Genomic DNA, 25,224 nt, shown 5'->3' on the forward strand with positions numbered 1-25,224 from the left:
AAAAAAAGACTAAAAATAAAAAATAATAATAATAAAATAAAATAAATAGAACTACCCTATGATCCAGCAATTCCACTTCTGGGGATAGATCCAAAGGAAATGAAATCAGCACCTTGAGATATCTGCACCCCTAGCTGTCTATTGACAGATGAATAGATAAACCCCTCGCTGTCTACTGACAGATGAATAAATAAAGAGAGATATATACATATAATAAATATATGAGATAAATATATAATATATATTTTTAATGAATACATAATGGTTATTATTCAGTCACAAAAAAAAAAAAAGGAAATCCTGCCATTTGCGACAACATGGATGGAACTTGAGGGTTTTACGCTAAATGAAGTAAGTCAGGCAGACTGTTGGGAGAGGGTCATCCAGGGGATGTGACCACCGGTTCACCCATGAGCTGGACCCTGGTAATCAGAGAATCTTCACCGCCTCCCCTGTTCTTAGAATGTGCATTCCACTTGCCTTTCCACTTCCAGAGGCTTCCCTAAGGATACAACCTTGAGAAAGTGAATGTAGTCCTGAAACCATCTGTACAGTATATGTCACTGAACCCACTTAAGACTTCTGTAAAAACTTTTAAGATCTGGCAGGCAGGTGCAGAGATCTACTTGTCTCACTGCCACCCAAGACAAGCCTCATACATAAATTTCTTTCAAGTATTAAGAACTGTCACCTCCCAACCTGGAGTCCCTGCCTCTTTTTTCCATCTCTCCCCATGCTCCGCATACAGTTGCCAGTTCCAGAGGTTTCAAATTTCCCCTAGGAAGCTCCCGAGGAGCTTGCAAACCAACACAGAGAAAGACAAATACTACATGATCTCACTTATGTGTGGAATCAGAAAACATGAAATCCATACAAACAGAGAGTAAAATGGTGATTGCCAGGGCAGAGGAGTGGAGGAAACTGGTAGGTATCAGTCTAAAGGTACAAACTGTCAGTTCTAAGATAAATTCTGGGGATCTAAGGTACAGCGGGGTGACCATAGTCATCAATACCATAGTGCATACTTGAGAGTAGCTACGAGAGTAGCATTTTAATATTCTCACCCTAACAACTACAAATGGTGAAGGATATGGTAACTCATCTATTGTAAACAATTTGCAATATGTACACGTGTCAAATCATCAGATTGTATACCTTACACAATGGCCTATGTCAAAGAATCTCAATGAGGCTTGAAAAAGAGAGACAAAAGGGCAGATTACATATGCAACTACCTCTTAAATGGCTCAGAAATATATACATTGTGTGTGGATAGTTTATTATGTTTATTCTGCTAAGCAAAAGGAAACAACACTGGTTTCTATATTTTGTTCTTCTGTCATTTCTGGAACTATCTCCTGAGTTCATGAACATTTCTCATGTGCTGCTGTACTGCCTCCTGTTGCTGAAAGCCAGCTGGGAGTGTGAATCTGGGAATGTGACATATTATGAATCCTTCCAAATTGGCCTTCTTAAAATTATAATTTTTAAAAATCTCCTTTTGAGCTTCTACAGCCACATTTCAGCCAGCAAACAATTTTGAAAGCTGGAAATGATTCAGTCCTGTTGTCATTCTGTGGTCAGATTTCATTTTGACCTCCTGTGTGATTTCAGGAAGGGTGTAAGAAGGTATGGGTAGACGCCTGCTTGTTTCTTTATTGTCATATTGGCACTTTGCAGAACCAAACAGGAGATGCAGGTAAAGTACAAATTTTTCATCATAAAAAGTTTCACACTGTGTTCTCAAAAGTCCAGGGCGAATTTAGATCTAAATTGAAAAAGAAGTATTACTATTTTAATAATGTTAGCAAATTTATCTTATTTTTACATATTAATTTTATGAAACTTAGAAAATATGAGAAAAGACCAAAAGTCTGTCCTACTTTGTTCCTGGAGCTCTTCCTGAATCTTACTTACAGAGCATTCCAGTAGGTTACTATTCCCTCCTGTACTTAGTCAATCCAATGTTGTTAAATAATGGTGTAAATATTCTCATTTAAGTCTTGATATTAATAAGAATGCCAATAGTAGTCATATAATAGGTAATATTTATTTTGATTTTTCTCTGCTATGTCAGAAGCCGAGGTGAGTACATTACTCATGTCCTCTTATCTAACCTTCTGGGAAATGAGAGTGTTCTATAATTATCCCCATTTTATGATTGAAAAAACTGAGAGATCAGAAAGGTTACATAACGCATCCACAGTTACAAAAGGTAACAGAGCCACCTCAAAGACTGTGCTTATATATGTATGTATATATATGTATATATATATACACTTTTACATATATATGCATTATAAAACATTAAGATGCTGTTTTTGAAATAAGTATCCTTCTAGTCCTACTTTTTAAGTTTTTTTAAAGAAATAGATATTTATATTTGTTGAATGAATGTTATGATTCATTGTTTGAGTCGTTAATAAAATGTTTAAATAATTTTCTTTCACAATATTAAATTAAATTCTCTTTGCATAACCAAAATCTCTTAGTCAGTAATTTTTCAAATTTTATGCTTATTCTGGAGTCAATGGTAGTAATATATATTTTTCCAGAAAATGTGTCCATCTGTGAGAGTTTTAAAACATACCGATCTACTTTCCAGTTATGAATAGTATTTTCTTACATATTTGAAATGTATACATTACTGGTTCTGGTCTCTTTCTCCTTTGCCTCTTCCTGTTTTCTTTTTTCTTTATAATATTGCACAGAAATTTGTCCACTGTATATATTTTTTAAGATTTTTTTTTTTTTATTTATGATAGTCACACAGAGAGAGAGAGAGAGAGAGGCAGAGACACAGGCAGAGGGAGAAGCAGGTTCCATGCAGGGAACCCGATGTGGGACTCGTCCCAGGTCTCCAGGATCACGCCCTGGGCTGAAGGCGGCACTAAACTGCTGAGCCACCCGGGCTGCCCTGTCCCCTTTACATTTTTGTATAAAGCAAGTTGTGTTTATTTTCATTCTGTTTAATATATTTGTTTATTTCTACTTCTATCTTTTTTTCCATTTACTTAAGGTTCTTTTTCTCACCAACATTTCATTAATACCTCACTACATAAGTAAATAAGTCTATTGTTACCAGTTTTAGCAGCTGGATAAATTTTATTTCATGAGTGTGTTGCATATAAGTTGCACAATTTACTATCTCCCTCCCCCAAATGCAACTCTGGATAAACTAAGCAAGAGAGATGGAAGCAAGAATCTTATAACCAGCTGTGAGGCAAAAGAACGTCCAGAACAAGCATGGCCACTTGGCTCAGGACCTGGTCTGCTGCCTCTAATCAGGAAAGGTAAAAATAGAATATAATTTCTAGAGTTGTTTACCAACAACACCTGCTCTTTGCCCTTTAGGCTCAGGATTCAGCAATGATCTCTATGAGCCAGAATGAATAAAAGAAGGTAATGCTTATGGCTCTGTTTCTATAGTAAATATAGATGAACTTTGGGGCACCTGGTGGCTCAGTCAGTTAGGCATCTGCCTTTTGCTCAGGTCATGATCCCGGAGTCCTAGGATTGAGCTCTGAGTCTGGCTCACTGTTTGGCAGGGAGTCTGCATCTTCCTCTGCCCCTCTCCTGCTCTCCCCCACTCATTCTCTCTGACATAAATAAATAAAATCTTTTTAAAAAGAGAAAATAATAGGTGACATTTACTTCTCACAATAGTGTGGAACTAGCTAGGATGAGATAGACTGAAGGAAGGAAGCCTCTGTTTTCTCATCTGGAGATATGGGAGGAGCAGGCCCAGCCTGACTGCACCAAGTTCTAGAGAAAGCCTCTCAAATGGGGGATCCCCACTTTCCTTCCCCCTTTGCCTTCTTCACGAAGGTTCACATTTCTGCCTTAACTGAATCTAATCTGAACTTGAACTGTAAAAGGTGAATTAGGGGAATCTGGGTGGCTCAGTTGGTTAAGCATCCAACTCTTGATTTCTACTCAGGTCGTAATCTCAGTATAATGAGATAATGGGATTCTCATTCTCCCTCTCCTTCTGCCCTTCACCTCCCTCATTCTTGGGTACATGCACACTCTCTATCTCTAAAAATAAAATAAAACAAAACAAAACAAAATAAAATAGGTGAATTAGACCTGGCTATCACCCAACGGTAGTTTACAAAGCTACACATGATATGTGCTACAGCCTGAAGATGTTCTGAGATTAAAAAGGGCCAAAGGCATGGGGAAGGAACTTCATTAGGGGATCAGTGATAGTAGAGTTGTATAAACATGTAACAGAAGGAGAACCCTGAGAAGCAAACACACAGCACAACATTTATTCTTAAATAACAAATAAATGGCAAACAATACAGGGAAGGAAACATTCATGAAATCCAATCACTAAAGTCCTTTCAAATATAAATTTTTTTTATTTATTTATGATAGTCACAGAGAGAGAGAGAGAGAGAGAGAGAGAGAGGCAGAGACACAGGCAGAGAGAGAAGCAGGCTCCATGCACCGGGAGCCCGACGTGGGATTCGATCCCGGGTCTCCAGGATCGCGCCCTGGGCCAAAGGCAGGCGCCAAACCGCTGCGCCACCCAGGGATCCCCAAATATAAATTTTAAAAGACCAAGAAGCCTCATCTGACCTTAAAACACTGCTTATAGGTATTGAACAATTATTTAAACATGGTCCCATGCTATTTCAGAAGGAAAGGGAAAGTATGGCTTTCTTTCTTGTTTATGAGTTCCAATATATACAGTCTATGAAATGACACTTGGGGTAATGCAAAAGTATTGCCTAACAAGAAAATTGAAATGTCCAAAGCCAACTTTTTTTTTTAATTTTTTAAAAATTTATTTATGATAGTCACAGAGAGAGAGAGAGAGAGAGGCAGAGACACAGGCAGAGGGAGAAGCAGGCTCCATGCACCGGGAGCCCGATGTGGGATTCGATCCTGGGTCCCCAGGACCGCGCCCTGGGTCAAAGGCAGGCGCCAAACCGCTGCGCCACCCAGGGATCCCTAAAGCCAACTTTTAAGATAAAAATACTATAATTCATCTATATGTCTGTATGGGGTCTTTGTTATTTATAAAGACATCTGATTCTCTGGAGGTTAAATAAATTTATATTTTCAAATTCAGAGTGAGGACATCAGACTTCACCTATTAATTTGCCCAGTATATTGAGCCAAATCGCAGATGAAGTCCAGCAGTAAACATGCCTTTTGAACTTTCAATCCTCCCTTCTCATGTTCTACAAAAGAAAAGTAAAATTTTACATGAAGTTAGCTGGTTCAGGTGACTTTAAGGAATGGTTTCCATTCTAGAGTGAGATGGTATTTTCTGTAAGTCACTACTTTGTCTTCTTAAAGCAAGTGGTATTGCATTGTATCCTGACCCTGGAAGAAGAAAATCCAGCTGAGAGTTCTGGTCTTAGACAACTTTTGTCTTGTGGAAAATGTCTTGAGGGATGAGTGCATTGCCAGCCTTTGAGGGTGGGTACTGTGGTCTCCTCAGGCTCCCACCTTTCCTGGCTGGAACCCCTCCAGCCCCAAGGAGTCTGAACATCCTTGGGCACTGGCAGCCTGGTGTGCTTTCTTGGTCTCCTGCCGGGCAGAGCTGGAGAGATCCATGGCCACATCTTCCAAGCTGTTCTCAGGGCTGGCTTCATCTGAGCCTTTCTGGGATCCTGCCTGTCCTGGGCTAGAACCTTCCTGGAAGTGCTCTGAGTCCCAGAGTCCTGCCAGCTTTTCTTCATTTCCTGATTTCCTTATCATCTCTGTGGATTTTTTATGCATCCCTTGCAAAAAATGAAAAGAAAAAATAAGAATAGGTATTTCCAAATTCAGCAATTTTGTAAATCTCTTCCTTGTCATTGTTCTCTAAATCCCATTAGAAGTATCTTCATCAGTGCCTGTTTCCAGGGCCTCTAGAGGAGCCAGGTAGGTAACTACCCCCACTTGGGGTTGAAATCTGATTATCTGCCTGTGGGGTGCAGCTTTCAAAGGTGCCTGGTTTGGGTATTGTAGTGATTTTTTAAATGTAATTGCTGCCAATGTTTTAAAATCAGGAAATCGCACATCAAAAGCCAGACTTCCAGCTTGTTTGAAAGTAAAAATGTCTGGCAGCACTGGGCCACAGGTCTGCAGATACCAGTAAGCACAGACATCTCACACCTAACCTGCGTGTGGAAGTTCAGAAGGGTAGGCTTGGTTCCCTGCCCAAAATTCTGTCTCTTCAGTCTCTGAGGGCAAAGTCAAGACCATATCCATAATTGGTATCTCTAGTGACTGCACAGCAAATGGCTGGTAGATTCTTAAAAATGTCTGCTAAACAAAAAAACCTCCCCCCACCAACCTATAAGCCCACTCACTCACACACACACACACACACACACACACACACACACACACCTAACTCTAATCTCTTACCCTACCCCAGGTGCTATCTTGGATTCATTCCTCCAAGATGTGATCCCTGCCCATTAGTCTCTAGTAACAGCAAACAGAAAATCCAGAATGTCCAGCCCCAAAGCTTAAGCCTCACCCATGTAGACTGTTCTAGCACCAAAAGTCTAAAAGACAGAAAATCAGGTTGTTAATGGCAGAACCAGGACCCAAACCCTGGATCTCCTGGCTCTAGTATGTAGGGGGTTAATCACCTACAAGTTTCACTGCTTAGCACTGTCCTCATTCTTATTATCATGAGCTCTAAATCATATGGTTCCCAAAAGTTGTAACCACACTCAACATTTTGGAAATATATTTCACATATTACAAGTATATCATTCCACTCTTAGAACCAAGGCCTGGTGTGACCTTTCCACACGCTGTCTACACAGTGCAAATAAAAAACAAGTCAACTGACCATAGTTCAATCCTTTTAATTAATTAAAATCAATGTGATATTTTGGGCCCAAATCTGAGTAAATTTATATTGATTAGATTTAGCAAATGGCCGCCCCTCATGGGAACCCTGGCCCCTCCCCCAGCAACTCTGGCCATTTTGCTGGCTGCAGGGCCCTCTTCCTTACCCAAGAGCCAGGGTGCACAGGAACCAATCAGGCCACCCTCAGTGGAGTTAAGGACGGAGTCTGGCAGTGGGATGCAGTGTCGCACCATGGCCCCATAAAGCCCATACTCGGCCATCACGCTGCTGCCACCCCAGCGCTTCTCCCGCTTCCGCCACTTGGCCCTCCGGTTTTGAAACCAGACCTGATGTGAGGCAGGACAGGAAGCAGAAGAGTATACAGGAGGAGACACAGTAAAGAGGAAGCTCCTAGGTGTCCCTGAGCAAGGAGTTCTAAGAACAGCCAACTATCCATTCAAGTCCCAGACCTTACAGAAGCTGTGTCTACCACTCAAAACCCACAGGGACTTATCATTGTGAAGATAATGTGCAATTGGTCTCCACTGAGGTTTTCCATAAAGCCAGAAAAAATGAAAATAAAATCAAAGCATTCTTTCCCACATTGTGTAAGAAAGTGGACTACTATGCTTCATGATTTTTCTCATTGATTGGAAAGAGTTCATACTGGCACTGGTCCCTTGTAATCTTAGGTTGTTGGTTTGTTAGTAATATTTCTCTTTGAAAATACTATCTTAATAAAGAAATAATGTGGAATATTGATTAGCTGTTAAAAAAGAGTTGGTGGGGGATCCCTGGGTGTCACAGCGGTTTAGTGCCTGCCTTTGGCCCAGGGCACGATCCTGGAGACCCGGGATTGAATCCCACGTCGGGCTCCCCCCGGTGCATGGAGCCTGCTTCTGTCTCTGCCTCTCTCTCTCTCTCTCTCTCTCTCTCTCTCTCTCTCTGTGTGTGTGTGTGTGTGACTATCATAAATTAAAAAAAAAAAGAGTTGGTGGCATTATCTTTTGACGTGGAGAAATGTCCAAGATGTCATGTCAAGCAAAGAGGCTAAGAAGCCTAACACAATACCTTCTTGTAAAAACAAAGAACAAAATTCTGTGTCAGTATACATATATCTATAGATATAGATAGATATATAGATATAAACATATTCAGGGCCAATTATATATGACATGGAGATGGTTACAACTTTAAACAATTAATTAACAAAGGAAAAAAGACATGCAGGGTACAGGGGATATCTTCTTGGAATAAACATACAGAATGAGTCTAGCATTGTGGTACCCTCAGCTAGGTGAGCCTCAGTTCATGTGTCAAGGGAAACATGCTGGACTGTTCAGAGGTAGCTGTGTGTATGTGAAAAAAAACACGTTCTCTGTGATGTCTTTGGGATAGAGAAAGGAGACCCCAGACACCTGTATTCGGTCTTCAGGGAGCTCAGTTTTCACAGCCAGCATTTCCCGGGCATACACATCAGGGTAGTGGGCCTCGCTGAATGCCTTCTCCAGCTCTTCCAGCTGGTGGGCAGTGAAAACAGTCCTGTAGGGAGACCCGAAGCACACACATGAGTGCATGTCCACAGGAGGCTGCCAGGCTTCCCAGACTTAGAAGACCCTGTGCCTGCCTTTCCACACCCTAAAAGTCCACCTCATGATAACTGGATATCTCACCTCTGAATGATTAGCCTCTGGAAAGTCCAGAAGTTTGCTTCAAACAAAACAGAGTTCTTTAGCATATTTTCCCTCCTTGATGAATTCTATCAACTAATTCTAAGAAGGTCTATTTTAAAGGTACACAAACCTGTGTCTCTAAAATGCTAGAAATAAAATTAAATTAAACTAAAAAATAAAATGCTAGAAAGATTATCCTGTAGCCTCCTGTGAATAGCAGAATTATGTTCCCAAATTGCTGCTGTGTGTCAGCCAGGAGGCCACAGGGCCTTGCCTTAATGCAGCACCATAGGTTCTCAGAGTCTGTGTCCTAAGCAAAGGGTCAGGAAAGACAATCTAGCTGTATACCTATGCCGCCTCTTCTTCCTCTTGCCACAAGATGGGGACACCTTCAGGCCACTCCTGTCTTCAGATGGGCTGTCCTCATCTGTTAGCACAGGGGAGAGAGAAGACTTTAAAGGTGACCATATTATCTTTTATTTTTTTAAAAAACTATTTTTAAAGGTGAGCATATTTTTCAGGGCACCTGGGTGGCACAGTCAGTTGAGCCCCTGATTCTTGGTTTAACCTCAGGTCATGATCCAAGGGTTGTGAGATCGAGCCCCATGTTGGGCTCTTGGGTCAATGTGGAGTCTGCCTGATATTCTCTCTTCCTCTCTTGCTTGTGTTCTTTCTCTCAAGTAAATAAATAAATCTTTTTAAAAAGTAAGCAGATTTTTCACTTTCTTCTCTGGATTTCAATATGAGGACTGAAGTTATGATGTGTTGGGGAATGTGACTATTCAATAATACATGCTAGCATTTTTAGCACTCAGTATATTCCAGGCATTCTGCTTAGCATTGTCCATGCATTATTGCAGTTATCCTTCATAAAATAAAAAGAACTCCACAGTAGCAGCTAGTATTATCCTATTTTTACAGATGAGGAAGTTAAGGTACAGAGGGATTAAGTAACTTGCCCAAGATCACACAGGTTGTATGTGGTGAGGTTGGGATCCAAACCTAGATTCCGTGAAGCTTCATAGCATTCTCTATCCCACTTAGCTTCCCGCTCCCAAATTCATTCACCTCCTTCCACCTGCAACCCCTCATGTTAACCAATACACCAACATTCCTCTAAGCAGGGTGGGAGTTGAGGTTTGACATCACAGCCCTTGTCAGAACTGCACTCCCTCCCCGGCTGTACCAATTCTGAGTCTCTGGGAGGGGATCCAGGAAACTCACTCTTGACAAGATCTAGTCATATTTTGCCTTTCATTTTATCAGTGCTCACAGAGGAAGGAACCCATCCTATGAGGGCAGTTTCTGCATTTTTAGTGAAATTACTAATAGAAGGGTTCATTTTCTCTTACACAGAGACTCCTGAATAAACATTTTTTTAAGTAGAGTAAAAGTTTGCTTGCCTGCTGATCCGACATGCTTACTTTTACGATCAGTGGAGACTCAGTATACTCTCTTTTTGCCTTAGGCTGCCTGGATGCTCAGCTCTAGGTTCTACAATATAGTTTCTCAGTCCACGTTTTCTTGTATAATTCTCCTTTTTCTTTCATCCACGAGCCCAAAACCTCTCAATTTCTTTGACTTTGCTCTTTGCAAAGTCTTCATGGCCTCCTTCTCTTTCCCCATAACCCGCCTCGACGTCTTTGAGGAAATAGCTGGGGTCGGAACGAAATGCTGAGCGAAGCGCAATGAGATTGGCGAGGCTGCTTCCTCTCTCACGTGTGTGGAGGAGGGAGGGCAGCGCGAAGGGGAAGCGCAGTACCGACTCCCCCTTTCAGCACCCCAGAAGGCGGACAGTTCCAGCCTCCGGCCGCCCGTGCTTTTCCACCTGTGGATCCAGCCTGGCTCTGAGCGCTGCGAGTTCCTGGATGCTGTGCTGGTGAGAAACGAGCACGCCCCGGCCTCCCCGACCTATGTCCTCAGGAGACCTGCTTGGTCGCCGAGACCCCCGGGGTAGGTCCAGACCTGCGGGGGGCGGGGGGTGATACTCGTTGTGCTCCGGTGAACCCGGAGGGGAGGCAGGGATTTGGGGAGAGACAAGGGGCAGGGAGCAAGGCCGAGAGAACACGCCTCCCTGGACGGGGCCACGCTCTGGGGTCCTGACGTCCCTTAGGTCCGGGGTGCTAGGAACCGGGGCTCAGTGAGTTACCCCTACACGGCCCCAAGCCGAGCAAACAGGAGCAAGACCCAGATGGGCTGGCCTGATTACCGGACGCCAAGACGCTCTCGCTTCTCTTCTGGCTGCTGAGCGTGGCGGGCAGGCGACCTGGAGCTTGCGGGGCAGCAGATTCGGGCGCCCCGGGCGGCAGGACCGGCACGTCGGCTAGGAGCAGGCAGGGCGCCCGAGCGGCCGCAGGAGGCTGCGCGCCGAAGCCGCAGAGAAGGCCGAGCCCCAGTGGGAGGGCCCCGCGCACCAGGCAGGCGCCCCCGAGACCTGGGCCCATGCAGGGGGCGGCAGCCGAGGCTTCGCAACCCGATCTTGCACCGGGGCCGGCAGGCGCGGGCACCTCAGCCTCCAGGCCCAGCAGGTCGGTGATGGCGAAGCCGCGGGGGCGCGAGCCGCTGGGGGAGCCGCCGGGCACTAGTGCCCTGCTCCTGGAGCGCCCGTCGGAAAGCGCGGCCCTGTAGGTCATTACTTCTCAGTCGGCGAGGCCGGACCTTCTCTAGGACACGTTTGCAGAGCAGCGCAGCTCAGAGGATGCTTTATACTCCTGGACCGGCCGTCGGGCGCGGAAGGCCCGGAGGGCTCCAATCAGTGGGGCTCGGACGCTGCGAGATGGGGACGCCACCAGTTTCCCTCCCCCAAGTCGCCGCCCTCCCAGCTGCAGTCCCCTCAATCACCTCCTTCTCTCTCCCATCCAGCTGTCCTCCTGCCCACTCCCCAGCCACCCTCCCCCGACACACACACCCTTCTCGATGAGAGGAAATGAGGAAGGGGACGACCCTGCTATCTGCAGGTTTCTCTAAAAGCCGCATATTACAGGCCGCCGTGTGGTCTTCCTTATCCTTCCAGATTGTCTAGAAGAAGTCCTGATCACAGCTGCTCCAGAGCCTCCTCCCAAGATCCAGTTACCCATTAAGCCTCCTGGCACCTGGCTGGTTCAATCAAGGGAGCATGCAACTCTTGATCTTGATTCCTCAGTTCATCCCCAGGTGGGGTGTGGACATTCCTTAAACAAATAAAACTTTAAAAATATATTTTTAAAAAAGGACTAGGACCTCATTCCCAGCCACACTACCACTAATGTGAGGCAGGCCAGCCCTCCAACTCCACCCCCAGAGCCAAGGCTTCCCTGAAAATCTCCAAGGGGAATGGAGTGGAAAATGTTTATTTAATCCATTCCCACTCTACCTGCAGCCAAAGTCACCCCCAGCTCCCTAACGGCTGAGCTGTAATGGGTGCAAAACTCACGAGAGCTGGGGGAAGGAGAAGTAGAGAGAGAGAGACAGATGTATAGCGGACCAGGCTAAGACTACTGGGAAGAGTGCTTGGCTTAGCAAACAAAAGTACTGGAGGTCCAGTGAAATTTGAATTTCAGATAAACAATGAATATATTTTTAGTATAAGAATGTATCAATATTTCATTTGGCAATTTTAAATCGTGTGGGAGTAAATTGGAACATAAGAACTGTCTACTGGGAGGCACCCCCTATTCACGGAGGCAAACAAATCACTGTCAGATTTTATGATTATTCAGAGAAAACCTGATTTTCCTGTGAAACTCCCTAATTTGTTAAAGTTGGCGCCAACAAAGCACATGAGTAAACCACTCCTGGCTCAGGCTCACACGCAGGAATTTTGAGTCCACCCAACCCGAATCGCTGGAAAACCTGAGCCCACCCTTCCCAAACAGAATCCTGGAAATAGAATCTCCTCAGTCCCTCCCCTTGAACCGGGCGGCTTGAGGTCACCTAGCGAGGGAGGTGGCAACTCCCAGCCCACCCGGACTCTGCTTGGCTCCCTGCGCGCGCTGGAGAGGAGCGCGAGCGCGGAAAAGTGGGTCTCCGCTCGCTGCACCTTTGCGTGGGTCCTCTGTTAAACATGCAGATTACAAGAGGGGCTTCCGCTAAAGATAATTGCAGCAGGCTGCGCATTAACTTTCCATTATTAAAGGAGGACCCAACTCTCCCCTCCCAACACAAGCTGTTTCTGGTATTAGCAAAACAATACGTTTCCTTTGGGATAATTGTCATTTGAATCGCTCGGGGTAGGGGGCGGCTTTACATGCCTGCGTCTTTCTTGGCTCCGCCGGGAATTTCTCCCCAAATCCATCTCTGGGTTTGAAGGACGTATTGGTGGTCCAGGACCCAGCCAAGGTGCTCTAGCTCTCTGTCCCGCAGAATAGTCGTTTGTAATTAAGAATTTGGGACCACAGTTTAGAAAGACACCTAACGATCCACACATTCCGCAGACCAAGCCCGGGGTAGACAGGCGGGACCATCTGCCCGAGCAGGGTCACTCGCAAGGAGAGGGTCGCACGGAAGCTGGAGCGGACGCTCGCGCCTGCAGCCTGCAGTGTCAGCGTCCCCTCGCCTACGCTAGGATCTTGAAGTCTCCGTCCCCTACCGCTGCCAGGGGAGGCAGGTGATCCCGAGAGGACCGGCCTCAAGTGGATGGCCTGGAATCCGGAGGAACCAAAAGGCCAGGCGGGAGGAGCCCAACTGCGGTCACTCCGCACGGGGACCGCCGCACAGAGCCAAGAGCACACTGGTTAACAACCGCTTCGGAAGGATCTTACAAAACCTCTTTTGCAGATGAGAAAACTGGGGTTTATTCCCCCCGGTCACACCAGACACGGATGGAGAAACCGGGAAAGCGAAGCTGAAAGAAAGCAGAAGGAGCCGGAATTGGAGCTCCAAGGGGAGCTTGCAATCCCTGCTCCGGAGCGTCCCTAACGCCTCCTCCGCTCCACCTGCAGGCAGGAAGGGGCCTGCGGGACCAGGTTGGACAGATGGATGGAACCAGGCCGTCCTCCTTTTTGCAGGGTGGCAGTGGCGGGAGCGCAGTGCCCGAGCACACTCTCCCTGTCTCCTCCCCAGAAGCGCCTCCGGTCCCCACCCCCTAGTCCCCACTCCCATGCCCAGCTGCGGCGGCGGACTCGACCTGCCGACCTGCGCGCGGAGCTCTGAGGAACCAGCCCGGAGGCCGGGCACCGGGGCTGGGAAAGCCGCCCAGCGAGCGGGACTGGCCGCCCAGTGCGGAGAGCGCTTCCCTAGTCTAGGAGACTGGAAAAGGTCCCCGAGCCGGTCCTCACTCTGCGAGTCCCCCGACGCCCAGACAGGCGGGTCTACGCGAGGCGCCAGCGTTGGGAGGACGCCTCCGCGCCCGGGCGGGGTGGAGGGTGCGCTCCTCCCAGGCCCCTCCCTCTGCAAGCCCTCCTAGCCCGGGGTCACCCCCGGGAGTGGTCCTGGCACCCCTAAATCTGTGAAGGGGTCCGGATATGTCTTCATCAGCCGGGATTATCCGGGATTTAACTAATCAGTAAAGATTTCTGCGCTCATTATTTTCCAGGGGAGGTTTCCGTCCCCGGTGGAGGGCCAAGCTGGAAGGTGCGCTCCCTTTCCTCCGGCCTCCTGCGCTTGCGGCTCCGCTCAGCGCCCTGCTGACACCGGACAGCGTGTGAGTGGCTCCACTGAGACGTGTCCGCGGCTTTGAGGAGGCGCCCCGGCCAGGCTGGCAGTGGAACGGGCACGGGTGAATAAAACGTGTCTCCATGTGAGCGCGCCAACAGCCCTATGGGTCTCTTCCTCTCCTGATTTTCTCCCTGCCTCTCTGGCTGCTCCTTCTCTGTTGCTTTTGTGTCCCCCCCCTTTAAAGGCTGCGAAGACACTGTCCTGCCCTGTCCACTATCTCGTGCCCTGCCTGACTATTCTGTCTGCAGGCCTGCCCAACCTCCAGTGCCAAATCACCCACGTCTTTGCCTGGGACCTTTCTTGGGTCTCCAGAGGCCACAAGGATTAAAACGCCATAAGAAGCTCTGGACCACCTAGGGTCATAACTCAAGCGTGCATTCTATTCTGCTTCCCAAGGTCCCCAGCAGGGATACTTGCTAATTATCATATCCCAAATTGCTTTCTTTCTAGGTGCTATGGGTGCCCCACCCAGACTCCCACTCTTGGGCCCTGGCACCTCCCTCCAGCTGCTGTGAATGTAGGCTAACAGCTTATCATTGCTCATAATGAGAATTGCCCTCTGCTGACAAAAGCCTTAACCTACCCCCTACCCCCATCCACAATGCTTGACAGACTTACAGTAGATGTGATACAAGACTACCACTTGCCTCCCAAGGGACAATTTTGCAGAGCCATTTCCGCTCCAAACCTCTTTCTGCTGAAGGATCAGGTCAAGGCTCAGCTGGACCTATGAGCACACTCTTGCCCAGCTCCCTCCCTCTTCTCTGACTTTCCTAGTTCCTGAGACCTCTTTAGCCCTTTCCCCAATAAAGCTCATACATCCACACTCTCTCTTCAGCTCTGCTTCTAGGGACCTATTCCCACCTCACTTCCCCACTTTCCCTTCAGTGTAGCCCTAAAGCATCTCCCAGATAAATGATAAAAAGGAGGCTCCAGCGGTTTAGCGCCTGCCTTTGGCCCAGGGCGCTATCCTGGAGACCCGGGATCGAATCCCATGTCGGGCTCCCGGTGCATGGAGCCTGCTTCTCCATCTGCCTGTGTCTCTGCCTCTCTCTCTCTCTCTGTGTGTGACTATCATAAATAATAATAATAATAAAAAGATCAGAAAAGCTAATCTTTGAAAAAAAAAAAAAGGAGGCCCCAGCAATATGTGTTTGCAAGCTCTCCAGGGGACTTTACTGCCCCTTCAAGTTTGAGAATTAGGGTCTTCTAGTGATGTCTCATGAACCACGTGTCCTTTGTTTAACAAATATGTTCTGAGCACACAAACCCCCACTTACTCCCCCATGCTCTGAGGAGCTATGGAGAATGCTCAAGTTCAGGGCTAGGATAACAGCAGCCAGATGTGAACTAAGGGAACCAGTAAACCAGGGGCACCAAAAGAAGGAAGAGAGAAATTTTTTTATTTTAAAATGATGTATATCAAAAAATATGTTAATGACCAAACAGCCTCCATGAATGGATCATGGCTGTGTGCCAGGTGCTGTGCTAAATGTTTTATATGTATCAATTCATTTAATGTGCAAGGAGGACTTGACTCAGAGCCCACCTCTGGGGAAACCCAAACTCACACATCCTATTTCCTAGGTTCCCTTGAGCACCATTCTCTCTCCTTCATGTGAGATCCCATGATTCAGTCATCATCTGCCTGCCCAGAACTCCCAAATCAATCTCCAGCCTGGTATGTGCTCCTGCAGCTCAGGCCCATATCAGTGGCCTCCTGGACTTCTGTCTCAGTGTCCCAGGAGAACAGTCCATTAGTGCTGAATGCAGCATCTGCCTCCCCCAAGTCTATATCTCCCCAAGGCTTCTTCACCTCCACCCCAGGAGCCTAAACAGAGTCCTCCCCACCAGGTCTACTTCCAGTTACCAAAAATAACATGAGTAACAACAACGGCTGTCATCTCTTGGGTTCCTACTATGGGCAGCTACTATTGCATACACCTTATCAGAAGGATCACATTTCGGGCAACCCGGGTGGCTCAGTGATTTAGCGCTGCCTTCAGCCCAGGGCGTGATCCTGGGGACCCAGGATCGAGTCCCACGTCAGGCTCCCTGCATGGAGCCTGCTTCTCCCTCTGCCTGTGTCTCTGCCTCTCTCTATCTCTCATGGATAAATAAATAAAATCTTAAAAAAAAAAAGATTACATTTCATCCTGACCGCAACTCTACGGGTGGATGCTATTGTTTATATCTTTAAGGTAAAGAAACAAGATTTAGGGAGGACAAATAATCACATGAATTATCCAAGGTCACCCCACTGCCAAGTGGCAGAGCCAGATTAAAACCCAACACTGTGAGACTCATGCCTGGTTGTGCACCACTACCTAGCTTGCATCTGCCTCCAAGTTCTCTCTCCCTGCCCATTGCCACACTGTAGGTCAGGCCAAGCTAGGACTTGCTGGAAGGAAATGTATTTGTCGATCTAGGGCTACTTTCTACTCAGTATCCAAACAACTTTGAGATGCTCTGCAAGAAGCACCTTCTTTTGTGTGGGATAGATGCTTTCTCTTCCCATTCTCTGACAGTTCAGTTATTACCTGGGAGCCCTGGGGCCATGCAAAGGGCCAAGTATGGAGTCCTCCCCAGATTCCCCTCACCCCACTGGAAAAATCTCTTCCCCACTCTTGAAGTACTTGATGGTTCTTATGCCATCTTGTCTTACCCTGCAGTTCCTTTGTATCTGTCTTCATCCTTCCATTGAGTTCAGGTGCCCAGGACCAAGTCCTACTCATAATCACATCCCAGAAAAATGCTCTTTATCTTCCAAGACAATGCATTTCTTCATGTAGCTTCTGCATTGGTCTCCCCACTCTAGACCAGTGGTTCTTAAAGTGTGGTCCCCAGACCATCAGGACTATCATCACCTGGGAACTGGCTAGAAAGACAAACTCTGGACCCCACCTAGACTTACTAAATGGAAACTCTGGGGGTAGGCCCCAGCAATATGTGTTTGCAAGCTCTCCAGGGGACTTTACTGCCCCTTCAAGTTTGAGAATTAGGGTCTTCTAGTGATGTCTCATGAACCACGTGTCCTTTGTTTAACAAATATGTTCTGAGCACACAAACCCCCACTTACTCCCCCATGCTCTGAGGAGCTATGGAGAATGCTCAAGTTCAGGGCTAGGATAACAGCAGCCAGATGTGAACTAAGGGAACCAGTAAACCAGGGGCACCAAAAGAAGGAAGAGAGAAATTTTTTTATTTTAAAATGATGTATATCAAAAAATATGTTAATGACCAAACAGCCTCCATGAATGGAACATGGCTGTGTGCCAGGTGCTGTGCTAAATGCTTTAAAGGTATCAATTCATTTAATATGCAACAACCCTAACAAGGAAAGGCTTATTATTACCCCATTTTGTAGATGAGAAAACGGAGGCACAGAGCTGTAATTTGTCTGGCAGGCAGTGGAGAAGTCAGGATCTACTGTCAGCCTTGAAGCAGAAAAGTCATGATAGAGAAAATAACAATGTTGCTCATACACTTGTCTGTGGTTTGGGATTGTTTTTGGATTTGATTTCTATAGGTTTGGGGCCTGTAACTTAATCTTACATATCTCCAACTGCTCTCAATTGATGGTTCTGTGGGCTTGAGGCAGATTACTGTGAGAGGCTCATGTGTCCATGGTTGGCCTTTTCTCCTTGGGTTCTGAGATAATAGGGAAATCCCAGGTAGGAATACAGGTTAACACTTTGGCCTCAAGGAGTGTATTTCCTTTCCTCCTAGGACCCTATATCTGTCTCTCTCCTCCTTCCTCTTCCCTCCTCTGTTCCCTACCCCTTCCCTCAATAAGGCTCATGGCCTCTCTCCTTAATTCCCATCTGTAAGTCAAATGAACTCCAAGACCGAATTAAACTCAGGAGAGAGCATAGCATCCAGCATCCAAGCTGAGATCCTCAGGGCAGAAAGAAGACATGACAAGGTGTACATGGCCTCCCCAAGTGGGAGGAAGCTGACAGTGTATTCTTTGGGCATGGAACGGAATGAGAGAGTGATGGCACAGATCACGTCAACCAAAAGGTCATAGAAGGGGACACTAAGTGCAGGAAGAAGCTGTTGATGAGTTTCATTTCCAGCATTAAACAAACATTAAGTCATCTACTAATGGAGAAAACTTCCTGGCAGCAAATGATAATGTGCTTGCAATGGATCTGTAATAGACGTAAGTATGTGATCACCCTCCGACTCCACACCTGGGCTGACACCCTATGAAGGTAAGAACAGTTCTGCCAACGGACTGCGGGTTCCACCAACTTGAGGGGGCCTCTCCTAGGACAAGGACTCATCCCATTTGAAGGAGATCCTCACTCCTGCCACAGCACTTATCTCTGTCATATCTCTCAGAGACCCTGTCACATTTGTAATTATTCGTTTGTCCGCAGGATCACTGTACTTTGCCTGTACCCTTACCAGTTGCTATAGCTGGCACTGTCAAAGGATTGCCCACCAGCTCCTCAGGTCACCTGCAGCATCTGTGGACAGTTCCCAACACACTGACAGCTTCCTACCTCAGCACCTGCAACTCTACCTGATGATGTTCTCAGACCTCAGGAGGGCAGTAGCCAGGCATGGGATCCAGAGAGGCAACAGCCCCATCAACAACACTCCAAGGATGACCAGGGGTTGGTGGGTAATACCGGAGGATTGTTGCCAAATGGGGCAACAGGACAGGGGGCATTCTGCACGGTCAATCTAAAGGCCCCATCATGATTGAGCCCCAACAGATAGAGGGAACATTCCTCAAGATCTTAAAAGCCATTTACAAAAAGCCTACAGCAAATATCATTCTCTCTCTTTTTTTTTTATGATAGTCACAGAGAGAGAGACGCAGAGACACAGGCAGAGGGAGAAGCAGGCTCCATGCACCGGAAGCCCGATGTGGGATTCGATCCCGGGTCTCCAGGATCGCGCCCTGGGGCAAAGGCAGGCGCCAAACCGCTGCGCCACCCAGGGATCCCCAGCAAATATCATTCTCAATGAGGAAACACTGGGAGCCTTTCCCCTAAGATCAGGAACAAGACAGGGATGTCCACTCTCACCACTGCTATTCAACATAGTACTGGAAGTCCTAGCCTCAGCAATCAGACAACAAAAAGACATAAAAGGCATTGGCAAAGAAGAAGTCAAACTCTCCCTCTTCGCAGATGACGTGATACTGTACATCGAAAACCCAAAAGATTCCACCCCAAGATTGCTAGAACTCATACAGCAATTCGGCAGTGTGGCAGGATACAAAACCAAAGCCCAGAAGTCAGTGGCATTTCTATACACTAACAATGTGACTGAAGAAAGAAAAATTAAGGAGTCAATCCCATTTGCAATTGCACCCAAAAGCATAAGATACCTAGGAATAAACCTAACCAAAGAGGTAAAGGATCTATACCCTAAAAACTATAGAACACTTCTGAAAGAAATTGAGGAAGACACAAAGAGATGGGAAAACATTCCATGCTCATGGATTGGAAGAATTAATATTGTGAAAATGTCAATATTACTCAGGGCAATTTACACATTCTTTTTTTTATTTTTATTTATGATAGTCACAGAGAGAGAGAGAGAGAGAGAGAGAGAGAGAGAGGCAGAGACACAGGCAGAGGGAGAAGCAGGCTCCATGCAGGGAGCCCGACGTGGGATTTGATCCCCGGTCTCCAGGATAGTGCCCTGGGCCAAAGCCAGGCGCCAAACCGCTGCGCTACCCAGGGATCCCTAATTTACACATTCATGCAATCTCTATCAAAAGACCATGGACTTGGGATCCCTGGGTGGCGCAGTGGTTTGGCGCCTGCCTTTGGCCCAGGGCGCGATCCTGGAGATCCGGGATCGAATCCCACGTCGGGCTCCCGGTGCATGGAGCCTGCTTCTCCCTCTGCCTGTGTCTCTGCCTCTCTCTCTCTCTCTCACTGTGTGCCTATCATAAAAAAAAAAAAAAAAGACCATGGACTTTCTTCAGAGAAGAAAGATCTTAAGATTTGTGTGGAATCAGAAAAGACTCCAAATAGCCAAGGGAATATTGAAAAAGAAAACCAGAGCCAGGGGCATCACAATGCCCTGTACTACAAAGCTGTGATCATCAAGACAATGTGGTTTTAGCACAAAAAACAGACACATAGATCAATGAAACAGAAGAGAGGACTCAGAAATGAGCCCTCAACTCAATGGTCAACTAATATTCAAGAAAGCAGGAAAGACTATCCACTGGAAAAAGGACAGTCTCTTCAATAAATGGTGCTGGGAAAATTGGACATCCACGGGCAGAAGAGTGAAACTAGACCACTCTCTTGCACCATACACAAAAATAAACTAAAAAATGGATGAAAGATCTAAATGTGAGACAAGAATCCATCAAAATCCTAGAGGATAACACAGGCAACACCCTTTTTGAACTTGGCCACAGCAACTTCTTGCAAGATACATCTATGAAGGCAAGGGAAACAAAAGCAAAAATAAACCATTGAGACTTAATCAAGATAAAAAGCTTCTGCACAGCAAAAGAAACCGTCAACAAAACTAAGAGATAACCTCCAGAATGGGAGAAGATATTTACAAATGACGTATCAGATAAAGGGCTAGTTTCCCAGATCTATAAAGAACTTATTAAACTCAACAGCAAAGAAACAAATAATCCCATCATGAAATGGGCAAAAGACATGAAGAGAAATCTCACAGAGGAAGACATAGACATGGCCAACAAGCACTCTGCATCACTTGCCATCAGGGAAATACAAATCAAAACCACAATGAGGGATCCCTGGGTGGCGCAGCGGTTTGGCGCCTGCCTTTGGCTCAGGGCACGATCCTGGAGACCCGGGATCGAATCCCATATCGGGTTCCCGGTGCATGGAGCCTGCTTCTCCCTCTGCCTGTGTCTCTGCCTCTCTCTCTCTCTCTCTCTCTGTGACTATCATAAATAAATAAATTTAAAAAATTTAAATAAAAAAATTTGTAAAAAAAAAAAAAAAAACCACAATGAGATACCACCTCACACCAGTGAGAATGGGGAAAATTAACAAGGCAGGAAACCACAAATGTTGGAGAGGATGCGGAGAAAAGGGAACCCTCTTGCACTGTTGATGGGAATGTGACCTGGTGCAGCCACTCTGGAAAACTGTGTGGAGGTTCCTCAAAGAGTTAAAAATAGACCTGCCCTACGACCCAGCAATTGCACTGTTGGGGATTTACCCCAAAGATACAGATGCAGTGAAACGCCGGGACACCTGCACCCCGATGTTTCTAGCAGCCATGTCCACAATAGCCAAACTGTGGAAGGAGCCTCGGTGTCCATCGAAAGATGATGGATAAAGAAGATGTGGTCTATGTATACAATGGAATATTCCTCAGCCATTAGAAACGACAAATACCCACCATTTGCTTCAACGTGGATGGACCTGGAGGGTATTATGCTGAGTGAAGTAAGTCAGTCAGAGAAGGACAATCATCATATGGTTTCATTCATTCAGGGAACATAAAAAATAGTGAAAGGGATTAAAGGGGAAAGGAGAGAAAATGAGTGGGAAATATCAGAGAGGGTGACAGAACATGAGAGACTCCTAACTCTGAGAAATGAACAAGGGGTCGTGGAAGAGGAAGTGGACAGGGGGATGGGGTCACTGGGTGACAGGCACTGTGGGGGGCACTTGATGGGATGAGCACTAGGGTGTTATACTACATGTTGGCAAATCAAAATCCAATAAAAATATACCAAAAAAATTTTTAAAAAAGGATTGAGCCCCAACAAACCCCACTCATTATCAAAGACTTCCCTCTGTCCTCCCCCTCTCCCCTACTGGAGCTGCCTTGTTTCACCTTCCAGATGAACTATTTCATACCAGTCCCTGTCTCAGGGTCTGCTTTGGAGGACTCAAACCTAGATAGTGGGTAAACAATACAAAAGCAAGTTTGGGCAGGCCTGGAAACACCATATGCTAGGCACCTGGCACATGGCTGGCACAGATTGAGTACTTTCAGAAGGTTTGCAGAGTGAAAGACTCCAAGGATGTGATGCATAGGAACCATGTCAGTGGTTCCCCCCATCTATTTAGCACTCTTTCTCAAGAGTCTCCTCCCCAAACACTTAAGACCTGGTCTAAGGAAGATGGGCTGCAAGTAAATCTCCATGGCAACTTTGGCAGTTGGAGCAGAAAGGAGTCCAACATTGGAACTCATAGCCCAGCCCTGGGACTGGTCATCTTGCCTGGTTCCTCTTTTCACAGAACTGTTGTGTTTGCTGCTGTGAACCAAGGTTTTGAGATGTGTGGCACCAAGCAGCCAGCCACTCTGCAACTGTATTTTCATTTGTGCTAGGTTTTTGCCTGTGAGGCTAAAGGAAGTGGCATTAGAGGCTGGGGTGGTTACAGGACTTGTGGTGACCCCGGCCTGGGGCAGGATGGGACTAGAGTAAGCCATCCTGTGCTCTGTCAGCCTGTCTGTCTGATTGTTGAACCATCTTGTTCTAGCTCACTCCCTCCAAACACACTAATTAACCAGACATCCTCAAGTCAGCTAGAGAAATCCTCATTAAAGAGGAGAGGAAGAAGTAAAAAAAAGGAGAAGATATGACAGTGAAAACCCACCAACGCTCCTGCAGACACAGGCTGCCATATGCTTTAAATCAGCCCTTCCTGAACACAACAAAGATGCCTGTATTCAATGTGCAGCCCTCCAGAGAGAGAGAAAGTAGCAAACACTGAGACATTTGATTCTTTATAGGACCATTATAGACAAGACTTTCATCTGTAAAGGGAGAAAGTATTTGGAGTGGTTCATGTTCTTGGTGCGCTCACACTTGGAGAGACTTTCATCACATGGTGCTCAAATGCTGGGAGCTCACTGGCCATTCCCCGGCCTAGGGTCTCCTATATTTCATTTGTTCTGGAAATTGTCAGATTTGATCCTTTTTAATTGTGCCATTCCTCCATTCCTTCTAAGCTATCCTTTTTGAGCTTCACTTATCCTTTGGCTGGGCTTTCTCATTCTCTCCTCCATGAGTCTTTTTGTTATTATTATTATTCATGATAGACACAGAGATAGAGAGAGGTAGAGAGATAGACAGAGGGAGAAGCAGGCTCCTCGCAGGGAGCCTGGTGCAGACTCCATCGCTGGACCAGGATCATGCCCTGAGCCAAAGGCAGACGCTCAACCACTGAACCACCCAGCCATCCCTCTCCTCCATGAGTCTTAAGTCTCTCTTTCATATATTCTGTCCTCCAATCATTTTGCTACAGCTCTAACTTGATATTCCTTAATCTCTCTTCAACTGTGCCTTGTCTCTTTATGAACCATCTATTGTATTCTAAATTTAAGGCTGTATTTTTCATTTCTGTCTGATTTAAACCCACTCATTTTAGAGTCTCCATCAGTGTTTGATATCTGAAGTACTTAGAGGTCCAATTCTATCATTTATTCTTTCTGCTGACTCCTGCTCACAGTTTTGTTTTTATTTTTGTTTTTGTTAAGACTGGGTCTTTTAGAGCAGTTTTAGGTTCACAGAGAAATTGAGCAGCACAGATTTCCCATGTACTTCCTGCTCCCACACATGTACAACCTCCTCCACTATCAACATCCCTCACCAGATATACATTTGCTATATTCAATGAACATCAACAAATCATTATCACCCAAAGTCCATAGTTTACATTTGGTTCACTCTTCACATGGTAGAGTCTATGTGTTTGGATAAATGTATCCATGCATCCACCATTACAGTACCATACAGAGTGGTTCCACTGTCCTAAGAATCCCCTGGGCTCTACCTGGTCATTCTCCCTTCCTCTAAATCCTGGAAACCACTGATTTTACTCTTTCCATAGTTTTGCCTTTTCCAGAATATCATATAGTTGGAATTGTATAGCCTTTTCAGATTGGCTTCTTTCACTTAGTAATATGCACTTAAGGTTCTTCCATGTCTTTTCATGGCTTTTTTATGCTAAATAATATTCCATTGTCTGGAGGTAACATAGTTTACTTATCCATTCACTTCCTGAATGATATCTTAGTTGTGTCCAAATTTTGGCAATTATGAATAAAGCTGCTATAAACATCTACATGCAGGTTTTTGTATAGACATAAGTTTTCAATCCCTTTGCATAAATATCAGTAAGTGCAATTGCTGGATCTTGTGGTAAAAGTATTCTTAGTTTTTTTTTTGAGTATTCTTAGTTTTGATAAGAAACCACCAAACCGTCTTCCAAAGTGACTGAACCATTTTACATTCCCAGAAGCAATGAATGACAGTCCTATGACTCCACATCCTCATCAGTATTTGGTGCTGTTGGTGCACTGGATTTTGACCATTCTAACAGCTATGTAGTGGTATCTCACTGTTGATTTAATTTGCATTTCTTTGATGACATATCATGTGGAGCATCTTTTCACATGCTTATTTTCCATCTATATATCTTCTTTGGTGAGGTTTCTGTCTTTGACCTGTATCCTAATCAGATTGTTTTCTTACTGTTGAGATTTAAGAGTTCTTTGTACATTTTGAATAATAGTCTTTTATCAGATGTTTGTTTTGCAAATATTTTATCTATGTCTATGGCTTGTCTTCTCATTCTCCTGATATTGTATTTCACAGAGCAGAAGTTTCCAATTCTAATGAAGTCCAGCACATCAATTATTTCTTTCATGGATAATACCTTTGTATTTAAAAAGTCATCAAAATATCCAAGGTCATCTAGGTTTTCTCCTATGTTATCTTCCAAAAGTTTTATAGTTTTTGTATTTAACATTTAGCTCTATGATCCACTCTGAGTTACTTTTTGTGAAGGGTGTAAGGTCAGTGCCTAGACTGATATTTTTGCTTATTGATGTCCAGCACCATTTGTTAAAGAGATTATCTTTGTTCCATTGTATTACTTTTGCTCTTTTGTCAATGATCAGTTAACTATGTCTGTGAGGGTCTATTTCTTAGCTTTCTTTCATGTCCATTGATCTGTTTGTCTATTCTTTTGACAATACCAAACTGTCTTGATTACCATAGCTTTGTAATGAGTCTTGAAGCTCTAGTCCTCGGACTTTGTTCTTCTGCTTCAATATTAATTTGACTATTCTTGGTCTTTTGCCTCTACATATAAACACATTAGAGCCATTTTGTGAATATTCACAAAA

The 25,224-nt window shown here is 45.5% G+C and overlaps 1 protein-coding gene across 1 annotated transcript; it reads right to left on the reverse strand.

Moving 5' to 3' along the window:
* Nucleotides 1-5,454: 5,454 nt before the first annotated feature.
* On the reverse strand, nt 5,455-11,114 carry VSX1 (visual system homeobox 1). The gene is made up of 5 exons (XM_055321777.1): nt 10,691-11,114; nt 8,830-8,908; nt 8,227-8,350; nt 6,975-7,155; nt 5,455-5,741 (listed from the first exon to the last, which is right to left on the reverse strand). Exons 1-5 carry the CDS (start codon nt 11,112-11,114, stop codon nt 5,455-5,457), a joined length of 1,095 nt encoding a protein of 364 aa, XP_055177752.1.
* Nucleotides 11,115-25,224: the final 14,110 nt, after the last annotated feature.

The sequence above is a fragment of the Nyctereutes procyonoides genome, unplaced genomic scaffold (genome assembly GCF_905146905.1).
Source record: "Nyctereutes procyonoides isolate TBG_1078 unplaced genomic scaffold, NYPRO_anot_genome, whole genome shotgun sequence".
Classification (NCBI taxonomy): domain Eukaryota; kingdom Metazoa; phylum Chordata; class Mammalia; order Carnivora; family Canidae; genus Nyctereutes; species Nyctereutes procyonoides.

What these genes read in the sequence shown, in the direction of transcription:
- VSX1 (XM_055321777.1), bottom strand. Translation starts at nt 11,114, where the DNA reads ATGACCTACAGGGCCGCGCTTTCCGACGGGCGCTCCAGGAGCAGGGCA. An exon ending in AGGAAGAAGAGGCGGCATAG is followed by an intron (nt 8,351 to 8,829) that starts GTATACAGCTAG and finishes GTCTCCCTACAG; the next exon opens with GACTGTTTTCACTGCCCACC. An exon ending in TCCCTGAAGACCGAATACAG is followed by an intron (nt 7,156 to 8,226) that starts GTGTCTGGGGTC and finishes GCCTCACATCAG; the next exon opens with GTCTGGTTTCAAAACCGGAG.